Source organism: Mastomys coucha, unplaced genomic scaffold, assembly GCF_008632895.1.
Source record: "Mastomys coucha isolate ucsf_1 unplaced genomic scaffold, UCSF_Mcou_1 pScaffold3, whole genome shotgun sequence".
Taxonomy (NCBI): domain Eukaryota; kingdom Metazoa; phylum Chordata; class Mammalia; order Rodentia; family Muridae; genus Mastomys; species Mastomys coucha.
In genome coordinates this window covers 51,826,402-51,838,839 of record NW_022196909.1, presented here as the reverse complement: position 1 = coordinate 51,838,839, position 12,438 = coordinate 51,826,402, and the positions used below count along the sequence as shown (strand labels likewise).

General features: G+C 41.9%; 1 protein-coding gene and 1 pseudogene across 1 annotated transcript; both read left to right on the top strand.

Moving 5' to 3' along the window:
* Nucleotides 1-87: 87 nt before the first annotated feature.
* The window catches only part of LOC116075154, a 14,588-nt pseudogene continuing 2,237 nt past the window's right edge, over nucleotides 88-12,438 (top strand).
* Nucleotides 6,749-7,894, top strand: LOC116075152 (olfactory receptor 2H1-like). Its single transcript, XM_031348166.1, has one exon. It carries the CDS (start codon nucleotides 6,936-6,938, stop codon nucleotides 7,872-7,874), a length of 939 nt encoding a protein of 312 aa, XP_031204026.1. The 5' UTR covers nucleotides 6,749-6,935; the 3' UTR covers nucleotides 7,875-7,894.

The following is a 12,438-nucleotide window of genomic DNA, read 5'->3' as shown; positions in this document are numbered from 1 at the left end:
AGGGGAGGAGGAAGAGGACGGGAGGGGAGGAGGGAGAGGACAGGAGAAGAGGAAAAGAGAGGAGAGGACAAGACAGGACAGGAGAGGACAGGAGATGACAGGAGATGAGAAGAGGAGATGACAGGAGAGGACAGGAGAGGTCAGGAGAGGAGAGGAGGACCGAAGAGAACAGGAGAGGAGAGAGCGAGCTCGCCAAGTTCATTCTGTGTGTTCTGGCAAGGTCTCAAGTCATGAGAAGAAAGAATTTATCTACCTGAGAGACAGCACGAAGGATGGCACACCTTCCCAGCTTGCCCTTCCTGGAGCTACGGGCAGGGACCCGAAGAACCGGTCAGAGCGCCTGAGTCTAGGTATGAAGAATCCCGCGTGCACTGTGGCTGCTGCTCCTACAGGGGGCGACCCGGGCGGAGAAATTCCAGAGCTGACCTCGCCTTGGGGAAGATTACGGGGACCTATGGCTGCAGGGCGGCCGCCACCCTCGCTGCGCTCAGCAAGGGTAAACCCGCGAGACCTGTCCCGCGTGGTGGTCTGGAACCACAGCCCGCGCGTGGTGCAGCCCCTGTGGCTCGACTTCCATGGTGAACCACAGCCTTTCCAGACGCTGCTGCCGGGCACCAGCCTCCGCATCAATAGCTACCGAGGTCACCCTTGGCTCTTCAGGGATGCAAGGACGAACGACAGACTCCTGGTTAACCGAAGTGAGTTATTTGTGCCACCCCTCAACGATGATGAGCAACCTACTCTGGCCAACATCACGCTGCCGGTATATACACTGAAAGAGCGGTGCCTTCAGGTTGTGCGAAGACTGGTCAGTCCTGAGAACTACAGGAGACTGGATATTGTCTCTTCACTCTATGAAGATTTGGAAGACTGCCCCAATGTGAGGAAAGACCTGGAACGGCTTAGCCAAGAACACGTTGAAAATCAGTGATTACAAAAGGAGGTCAAAGAAAATCACTGAAGAACTTTTGACGGTATTGATGACTCTTGATCTAAATACGGAACTGGACACTTATCCTTTTAAAATAGCATTTCATCCTTGTAGTTAAAATGAAAGCTAACTGGGGACTCAGTGGTAGAGCATTTGCTAGCCAGTGCAAAGTCTTGGCTCAATAATTTAAAAAGTAATGGCATCACAAAATGCCACTTAATATATGTACTTTCTAAAAGTATCAGGAGAAATCTTGCATTTTTTGCCTCTTTGTAACTCAGAAAAATTTGAGTATAGGATATTTGTATAGGTGAATACGAAATTTACTGTATTCAGTAGAAAGTAGTCACATCTCAATAGATGCATTGTGGCAGCAACTTACCCTCCTGCCCTGCTTTGGAAAGACAGACACCCTGGATGTAGAAATGAGGATTTATTTCCGAGGCTGCAGACCCTATTACATCAGAAGATTTCAGTTAAGTGGTTTTCGTGAACAAGCAGTGGATGCTTTAATAGACAGCTCAGGAGGGTGAACCTCTTTGGTTGGGAAGCAGAAACTAATTTAAATTCTCTGAGCAAACTTTGCAAAAGAGGCTGTTTTTATAGAAAGTAGTTTTGTTTTTTCATTGTTCGAGGCTTGTCCTTTCTTAGTCCATTCAATTTGCAGCAGTTTTTGTTGTTATTGTTGTTGTTTTGTTTGTAAACCGAGATCGGCTTTCCACAGTTAGTGGGGTAACAGTAACTTTTCTACACGAAAAGCAGCTGTGCTCCTGTATAATTCTAGTCTCATGGACTGTGAATTAATTGTTGCCAGGTCTGAGTCTCCTTTTTCTTTTTTCTTTTCTTTCTATGAATCCATGGAATTCTACACGGTTCAGTACTTTTATCAGCGGGATTTGGGTACACTTTTCATCTGGCTAGTAAGAGATCAAAGATAAAAGGGATATCTTCAGCCCAGTCGCCCTGAACTGTGGGTTTGTAGGGTATTCTGGACTGTTTTACAGTTAAATAAATGTTCATTTCCTTCATTATAGTTTGGACTTCATACATTTATTCATCAACTTCATAAGTTTATTAAATTTACATTTTATTTGTGTGACCCTTTCTACTCTCTAGCACTATAACAGTTTTTTTTTCCCATGTTGTCATTAGCTTATCATAAACCAGTGTTAAAGTCCCGCTTGTAATTAATGGAATTCCATCACATTTCCTGGCAGCTGCTCTTTAACACACCAAAGAAACAATGTAGAGAGTCTACAATCTAAGAAAATATGAACATTCCAGCTATACACTCAGACTGTTAAGATGACTATCGGGTATGACTGTGGATCATACCTGAAACATGCAAAATGATGTGGATTTCATATCCTAACGCTGATGGGTGACAAGCAGAATAATTGCCTATATCAAATGAGGGTTAGACAGATGTCTACATATATACAAGGGTACACACACACACACACACGAGCAATGTGGACTTTTGTAGAGATCAGAGAACTGGAACAACGTCTAGAAGCTGGGCAGAGGGGAACAATGTGACCCTGTTATCCCTACTAACAGAAGGAGTGGGTGACTTTGTGACTTATTCCAGTAATGCTATTGCTGGCACACTTTCTCCAGAGAGTCGCCTGCCCCCTCCACCATAATTGCTAGCTAACTGTCTGCGGGCTGTGGAATCCCTGAGTCTCAACTGAATTAATGAGATATTTCTCTCCATAGGATAGGTGTCCTGGGATCCCTCTCTCTACCACATACCTAATGTCAGGCTTTCCACCACCAGGACCACTTAAACAGATGCTAGCTTCTCCACAGACTGTTTGCCAAAACCTCACTAGTTAAGAGATGCCTCTTCCCCACTTGACCTCATTTTGCTTCTTAGAAAAGGAAGCAGATTGTGTTTGGTGAAGTGGCCAGTTCATCTGTGTTTACTCATGAACTCTGGTGCTTACCATTATATTGCAGTGTCCTAGCAGATTAAACTTCCCTTTGTGAACTTGTCATGTCAAAAGGAAGCTACTCATATGTAGAGTCGTAAGGGACAGTCAAAGGTGCATGGATAAATGTTAACAACTTGGCTGGAAGGACGCAGAGTCCTCATTTAGTATTTGCTCTCTTTACACAGTACAAATACTCTTGACAAGGAAGATTCTAGGTGATTATGATTTATAGGGTTTGAGAATTTAAGAACCAAATAAGCTAGCTCTAACAAAGACACAGGGTGCGTTCTTTAAAAAGAGTCTGGCTGCAAAGCAGAGCAATCCCTATGTCAAGCAGAAATCTAGCTGCCCCTTCAGAGACCATCCTTCTATCTTAGTTTGAGTTTTCTTCTTGATGTCCATGCAGAAACGAGGCATCAGTTAAGAATTTCATCATGGATAATTGCTGGCAACCAAAGTAGTCCTCCAGCTGAGGGTAAGTAGAGTGCTAGCCCTTCTCTCATGTAATATCAGTTTCCATGTGTCCTCAACAATAGACCCCCATGTAGGGACTTAAAGGGGGTGAGGGGTTTTTATCTGCTTGCTTTGGGGGTTCCATTACTTTGGGGGTTGTTTTTGTTTCATTTTGTTTTTGAAGAAAATATACCCCAGGCTGACCCCAAACACAAACACCACATGCTGCTGTCTCTTGAGTGCCAAGATTACAGGCATTAGGCACTAATACAAAACAGTGACTTATCAGCCGCTGATCTGATGGCCTTACTTGCCCTGAAACTGTTCATTGTTAAAATGCATGGTAAGATTGATAAGATCTTTGCAGAGCTGCTATAGAAACCAGATGTTCAGGGAGCTGTTTGCCCTACGAGGCACATGTGAGGTGCTCAGTAATTGGAAAGTGCTAAAAGCAAAAGCAAGGAATGATTATGACACCTTCAGCAACCACTTCAGGTGACCAGCTCTGGCTTGTAGTACAAGAAGCAGAAAAATTCACAGGTGAAGAAATGCATGTTTCAGAATGATTTAAACTAGGAAGAACAATGGTAAGTGTAATTTATCAAAAAAAAGAGAGAGAGAGAGAAAAGGTTGACCCCACTAAAGAAAATGAACTCTAACGAAATTCAGAAATAAGGCAGAAAAAAGAAGGGAGTGACCTCCCATGGGAAGAGACAAGTTAGAGACAGTGTCGGTAAGGACAATAATTGAATGAAGATGGGTGTCACTAAGGTTACACACTAAAAACTGTATATAAAGAGAGCACAGGGGGATTAGCTGCCTTCATGGGATTTACGTGGGATAATGAGATGCTCTAGAAGTAGAAGGTTCTGGTCATTTGACTGGTAAGTATACTTTTAAAACAAGAAATTCATATGGGAGACAGCTCAGCTGGTAATGTGCTTTCTGTACTGCATGCACATGAAGACCAGAGCTGAGAGCCCAACACCCAAAGATCTAAGAGCAATGTTCGTATCTATAATCCCAGCACCAAGAAGGCAGAAACAGAAGGAACCTTGGGGCTTAATGGCTAGCCAGTCTATCCAAATTATTGAGCTCAAAAAAAAAAAAAAAGTTAGACTGCAACTGAGAAAAAGACTAGACACCTGGCCTCCCACAGGGTTACACATAAATGTGTGCATGAGAAAGCACACACACACACAAATCATATACTTTCAAAGGGTAAGTTTTATGTCCTATGAAATACATCTCAATAAAGAAAACAATCAGGTGTGCTGTAATCCCCACAGTTCTGTAGTAGAGGCTGGAAAACCAGGTGTTTAAAGACAGTCTTTACTACATAGTGGGTTTGAGGCTAACCTGGGCTACATGAAACCCTGACCTCAAAGGGGAAAAAAAAAATGAGGTCAGCAAGATGAAGCAGTTAAACGTGGGTCTACCAATTCTGATGACCTGAATTCGATTCCATGGGCCATCTCAACAGAATTAAACCAATTCCCACAAGTTGTCCTCTGACCTCCATACATACACTGTCACACACACACACACACACACACACACACACACACACACACACACAGTATACATTAATGAGGTTTATTTATTTTATATCATGTATATTAGTATTTTCCCTGTATGATGTATGCTAACTACATGGCTTGTTACATGGCTGCAGAGACCAAAAGAAGGCGTTAGATCTCCTAGAGCTGGAGTTAGAAATGGTTATAAGCTACCATGTGGGTACTGGGAACTGGCCTTGGGTCCTCTGCAAGAAAAGTACACACCTTTAAAAGCTGGAACATCCCTCCAGCCCCAATGCAATGTATTTTTAAAGGGAGGGAGGGAGGGAGGGAGAGAGAAAGAGAGAGAAAGAGAGAGAGAAAGAGAGAGAGAGAGAGAGGGAGAGAGAGAAAGAGAGAACAAGAAATAATTTGTGTAATGTTGAGAGGTAGTTCCATCTTTGAGGATGTGAAATGGGAGGCCAGGGAAGGGCACACAGGACCCTCTAAGATATATGGAACGTCTGTTTTACAACTTTAGCCTGGGTACTGGATGCATCAGAGGTTGAACTTGTTATTTATACTAAACATATTTACTTTGTTTATACTTAGGTTTTAATAATAATAATAATAATAATAAATAATAATAATAATAATAATGAGAAATACCCTGTAGGAGGTAAAACAAGGTGGGAAGAAATTAAAGCAGAAGGTTCTGGAGAAACGATGGGGCAGTGAGTGGGGACCTGTAACTGAATATTCTCCATCTTAGGACACTTTTGGCAGAGCCCCACTCACCCATTGCCTTCCTGTCCTCTGCCAGACCAGAAAACCCTGTGTCCTCAGTTCAGTTTCCAGAGTAGCTGCAGCCTACCTCTTCCCTCACTGAGCTGGCCTGGTATGCCCCAATATTTGCAGTCACTTCAATGATGCAGTTCTCCCAGATGAAATGTCCCCCAAATATGCCCTTCATCTTATGAATTCCTTACTTTCATTCACCCCATACAACCCACATGGCTGACATTTATATCTGAGCCTTTTAATAATGCAACTGTGAGCCACAGTGACTTTTAACAAAGCCACTCTTATCTCCTGCCTGTCAACTTCTCATGAGGACTGAGTGATTGGAGCAAAGCTACTTCCTAACCAGGGCAGCTGTTTACTAAAAGATGACTAGAGAAGCCAAGACAAGAGAAATAGTCTACTATGTATGCATGGAGTCGCATACAGTGGAAAAAAAAATCTCTCACATGCATAACATATTCTAAGCCAGGTTTGGCAGCTCACACTTACAAGCCCAGCATTCCAGATGCTGATGCAGGAAGATTGCCCAGAGCCGGTGGCAAGCCTGCACATCAAAACAAAACCCTATTTCAAATTAACAAAAACAAAAAGACTTATTCTGTCTCTGAAGGATTGCCTTACAAAATAAGAAGTATAAAATAAAATACTTGTAGTCATGCTGAAGAGTATTCACCAAGTCAACACGGAAATAATGAGACTTCAAAACTAACAGAGATACAACCTGAAAATTCATTCAAAAAAATAATTGGTTTTAATTTATTTTATTATTAATTTTTATTTACATATCCGTGTTTGTTTGCTTGTGTATTCTGAAACTACATATCTAAACTACCCTTCATGCTTGACAGTTTTCTTCCTCAAAGTTACATCCTCAGACCTAAAATACAGTATTCAACTACTTCCTCCCACAGATAATAGGCATGAGATAGCACTGAGGAAAACCAGAACACGAGGCACCCGACACGTTTCTACTGAAACAGTGAATGAACTGATTCACCCATCTGAAATCCGAATTCTCCATCCTTAACCAGAAAGTCAGAGACACCAGTGTGAGGACCTACCCAACCTCCACCACATTCTTCATTTCCTCGTGGCCACTAGATGATGCTTGACCAGATTAAACAGGTGAAAGTGAGAACCTACTTGGTCATAGTCCTGGAAGTAGACCTGTGAGAGCAGAGGAAGTAGAAAAATGTCCACCTGGCATGTCCTGACAATGTTCTGAGAAGCACACAAAGGGCATTTTCACCAGGCCCTTTGTATCACACTAAGCTGACAGTCTCATCCCTCCAACCTAAGACAGGGAGACTAATGGTCAACCAGAGCTCCCCCGTAGGCTTCCTCCTGCTGGGCTTCTCTGAACACCCACGTCTGGAAAAGGTTCTCTTCGTGGTTGTCTTGTGCTCCTACCTCCTCACCCTCCTAGGAAACACACTCATCCTCCTGCTGTCCACCCTGGACCCCAGGCTCCACTCTCCAATGTACTTCTTCCTCTCTAACCTCTCCTTCTTGGACCTCTGCTTCACCACAACCTGCGTCCCCCAGATGTTGCTCAACCTCTGGGGCCCTGCAAAGACCATCAGCTTCCTGGGATGCTCTGTCCAGCTGTTCATCTTCATGCTCCTGGGGACAACAGAGTGCATCCTCTTGACAATTATGGCCTTTGACCGCTATGTGGCTGTCTGTCAGCCCCTTCACTATGCCACCATCATCCACCCCGGCCTATGTCGGCAGTTGGCAGGTGTGGCCTGGGCTATAGGTTTGGTCCAATCCATAGTTCAGATACCACCCACCCTCAAACTGCCCTTCTGCCCCCATAGGCAAATAGATGACTTTTTGTGTGAAGTCCCATCTCTAATACGCCTCTCTTGTGGGGACACCACTTTTAATGAGATTCAATTGGCAGTTGCAGGGGTCATCTTCCTGCTTGTACCTCTGAGCCTCATCCTGGTCTCTTATGGTTTCATTGCCAGGGCTGTGCTGAAAACTAACTCTTCAAAGGGGTGCAGGAAAGCTTTCGGGACCTGCTCGTCCCACCTCATTGTGGTCACACTCTTCTACAGTTCAGTCATCGCTGTTTATCTGCAGCCCAAAAATCCCTATGCCCAAGAGAGGGGCAAGTTCTTTGGTCTCTTCTATGCAGTGGGCACCCCTACACTCAACCCCCTTGTATACACCCTGAGGAACAAGGAGGTAAAGAGGGCATTCTGGAGGTTGCTAAGGAAGGATACAGACTCTGGAGAAAGCTAAGGGCAAAACACATGCGTGCTTTCTGAATTAAAAATTTCTTCATGATATGTATATTGCATTTATATGTTTGTGCATATATGTATAATAATAATAATAATAATAATAATAGTAATAATAATAATAAAAGCTATAAACTTGAGAGGGAGATGTGTGAGGATTTGGAGGCAGGGAACCTGGGAGGGACTGGAGGGAGAAAAGAAAGGGAGGGAAAAAGTGATACAATTCTATTTCAATTAAAATATATATTTTGGAAAAAAAATAAAATGTTAAACTCCCAAAGCCACAAACCTGAGTCACACTTTTTAAAGTGTAACTATAAAAAGAGAGAGGGGGAGACAGAAATATGCATTTCCTTTATAAACCTTAAGTTCAACCATCATCTACTCTTGATAGTTCCTGTTTTCCGTTGTATTTTCATTGCTTTTGTTTCTATCCATTCTCAAACTCTTTCATGGTGGTTTCTGGATATCTCCTCTCTCTCCAGGTTTTATACCTGTGTAGGGGAGGCACATATCTGCATGTGCCATGCAAGCAAAGACTTAGGTTACAGCAAATATGAGAGTTGGTAGATGCCCTTTGATCCTCTTACAATGTGAGAGAAATGATAGTCTAGTCTTAAGTCTCTGTCATCTATCTATCTATCCATCTATCATATATCTATCCATCCATCTATCTACCTATCTATAGCTATCATTTATCTATCATCTATCTATCTATAGCTATCATCTATCTATCTATCATTTATCTATCATCTATCTATCCATCCATCTATCTATCTATCCATCTATCTATCTATCTATCTATTCATCTATCTATCTATCATATATCTACCCATCCATCATCTATCTACCTATAGCTATCATCTATCTATCTATAATCTATCCATCCATCTATCTACCTATCTATAGCTATCATCTATCTATCCATCCACCTATCTACCTACCTACCTCTGAGTAGAAGGGAAGGGAATTAATTTGTAAGGGAAGAGGACTGGGAAGAGAATAGCAAGTGGGGATGTCATTGTGATATACTGTGAATAAAAATACATTATGGAAAGAAAAAAGGAAGATATTAACATGCTGTGGTCAAACTCCTCTGTTGATGTCTGGGTCAGAGGACCTCTAAGAACGGCAGAACACTCACAGTTTAAATTTTTGCAAAGGGGCTGGTTCCCACATGGTTGCCCATATAGTTGTCTTTACTTGAATCCACTCTGGGCCAGTGTAGCATAAATGTTTGAGGGTTTTTTTTTTTCCATTTTACCTCTTAGTGCTTTTAAAATAAAATACCTATTTTGTAGAATATCTTATATGTGTATTATACATGTACTATAAATAAACTGTAGTTTATTACCAAAACTAATCAAACTGATTTTAGAAAATGTGTTGTTACATCTGGTCTCATGTGATGGCATTGGATGGGACAGGGTGTTTTTGTAAGCATGAGAGCTACATGATTTTTTTTAATCATTTTATTTATTTACATTTCAAATGATATCTCCCTTCCTGGTTACCCCTCCGCAAACCCCCCATACCATTCCCGCTCTCTCCACTCCCCTTTGCCTCTATGAGGGTGCTCACCCACTCCCACCTCACTGCTCTAGCATCACCCTATGCTGAGGCATCAAGCCTCCACAGGACCAAGGGCCTCCCCTTCCATTGATATCAGATAAGGCCATCTTCTGCTACATGTGTATCTGGAGCCAAGGTTTCCTCCATGTATACTCTTTGGTTGATGGTTTAGTCCCTAAGAGCTCTGGTAGTCTGGTTAATTTATATTGTTCCTCTTATGGGGTTGCAAACCCCTTCAGCTCCTTCAGTACTTCCCCTAGCTCTTCCATTGATATCCCTGTGCTCAGTCTGATGGTTGGTTGTATCTGCATCTGTATTGGTCAGGTGCTGGTAGGACCTCTCAGGGAAAAGCCATACCAGGTTCCTGACAGCAAGCGCTTCTTGGCATCAGCAATAATATGGGGAGTTGGTGTCTGCAAATGGGACAATGCCTAGGTGGGGTGGTCTTTCCTTCAGTCTCTGTTCCATTTTTTGTCTCTGTCTTTCCATTGGACAGGCACATTTATGGATTAAAAGTTTTGAGATGTGTGAGTGGTCCCATCGCTCAACTGGGGACCATGCCTATCTACTGGAGGTAGTCTCTATAGGTTGAATCTCCCCTTTGTTAGGTATTTCAGCTAAAGTCATTATCATTGGGTCCTGGGAGCCACTCACTTCCCTGAAGTCTGGGAATTTCTAATGGATACCACCAGTTCCACAGCCCCCACGGCTACAAGCTTCTGCTCAATTTCCTGCCTGACCCTCTGTACTTCTCTCCTGTCCCTTTCAATACCTGACCCTGTCCTCCTTTTTCTCCCCTCCCCTTCTCTCTCCCATGTCTCTCCCTACCTCTACCTCTGTGATCATTTTGTTTCCCATTCTATGTAGGATTGAAGCAACTACACTTTGGCCCACATGTTTTGAGGGTTGTATTGTGGGTAGTCTGAGTTTGGGGGCTAAAATCCACTTATCAGTGAGTACATACCATGTATGTTATTTTGTGTCTGGGTTATCTCACTCAAGATGATACTTTCTAGTTCCATTCATTTGCCTGTGAATTTCATGAAGCCATTGGTTTTAATAGCTGAGTAGTACTCCATTGTGTAAATGTTACCACATTTTCTGTATCCATTCATCTGTTAAGGAACACCTGGGTTATTTCCAGGTTCTGGCTGTTATAAATAAGGCTGCTATAAACAGTGGAGCATGTGTCCCCATTATATGTTAGAGCATCTTTTGGGTATATGCCCAGTAGTGGTATAACTGGGTCTCCTAGGAAAACTATACCCAATTTTCTGAGGAATGGCCAGATAGATTTCCAAAGTGGTTTTACCAGCTTGCAGTCCTACCAGCAATGGAGGAGTGCTCCTCTTTCTCCACATCCTCACCAGCATCTGCTGTCACCTGTTTTTTATCTTAGCCATTCTGACTAGTGTGAGGTGGAATCACAGGGACATTTTGATTTGCGTTTCCCTGGTGACTAAGGTTGTTGAACATTTCTTTAGGTGCTTTTAAGCCATTCAAGATTTCTCAGTTGAGAATTCTTTGTTTAGCTCTGTACCCCATTTTTAATAGGGTTATTTGGTTCTCTGGAGTCTAACTTCTTGAGTTATTTGTATATTTGGGCTATTAACTCTCTATCAGAGGTAGGTTTGGTAAAGATCTTTTCCAAATCTGTGGGTTGCTGTTTTGTCCCATTGATAGTGTATTTTGTCTTACAGAAGCTTTTCAATTTTATGAAGTCAAATCTTGATCTTAGAGCATGAGTCAATGGTGTTCTGTTCAGGAAATTTTCCCCTGTGCCAATGTGTTCAAAGTTCTTACCCACTTTCTCCTCTATTATATTCAGTGTGTCTGCTTTTATGTAGAGATCCTTGGTCCACTTAGACTTGAGCTTTGTACAAGAAGATAAGAGTGGGCCAATTTGCATTCTTCTACATGCCAACTGCCAGTTGAACCAGCACCATTTGTTGAAAATGCTGTCTCTTTTCCACTAGATGATTTTAGCTTCTTTGTCAAAGATCAAGTGACCACAGGTATGTGGGTTCATTTCCGGGTCTTCTATTCCATTGGTCAATCTGTCTGTCTCTGTAATCACTATTGCTCTGTCGTACAGCTTGTGGTCAGGAATGGGTGATTCCTCCAGAAGTTCTTTTATTGTTGAGAATTGTTAGTGCTATCCTGTTTTGTTTTGTTTTGTTTTGTTTTGTTTTGTTTTGTTTGTTATTCCAGATGAATTTGAGAATTGTTCTTCCTATTTCTGTGAAAAATTAAGTTGGAATTTTGATGGGGATTGTATTGAATTTGTAGATTGCTCCTGGTAAGATGGCCATTTTTACTATGTTAATCCTGACAATCCATGAGCATAAGAAATCTTCCCATCTTGACATCTTCTTCAATTTCTTTCTTCAGAGACTTGAAGTTCTTGTCATACAGATCTTTCACTTGCTTGGTTAGTGTCACACCAAGTATATTATTTGTGACTATTGTGAAGGGTATAGTTTCCCTAATTTCTTTCTCAGCCTGTTTTTTGAGTAGAGGAAGTCTACTGATTTGAGTTAATTTTATATCCAGACACTTTGCTGAAGTTGTTTATCAGGTGTGCCGTTCTCTGGTGGAATTTTTGGTGTTTCTTATACAAACTATCATATAATCTGGAAATAGTAGTATCTTTACTTCCTCTTTTCCAATTTTAATCCCTTTGATCTCCTTTTGTTGCCTAATTGCTCTGACTAGAACTTCAAGTACAATATTGAATAGATAGGGGGAGAGTAGGCAGCCTTGTCTAGGCCCTGATTTTAGTGGGATTGCTTCAAGTTTCTCTCCATTTAGTTTGAAGTTTGCTAGTTGGTTTGCTATACATTGCTTTTTATTATGTTTAGATATGGACCTTGAATTCCTGATCTCTCCAATATTTTTATTAGATATTTTCTTTATTTACTTTTCAAATGATATCCCCATTCCCAGTTTCCCCTCCAAAACAAAAACAAACAAAAAACAAAAAAAAAAACACA

What these genes read in the sequence shown, in the direction of transcription:
- LOC116075152 (XM_031348166.1), top strand. Translation starts at nt 6,936, where the DNA reads ATGGTCAACCAGAGCTCCCCCGTAGGCTTCCTCCTGCTGGGCTTCTCT.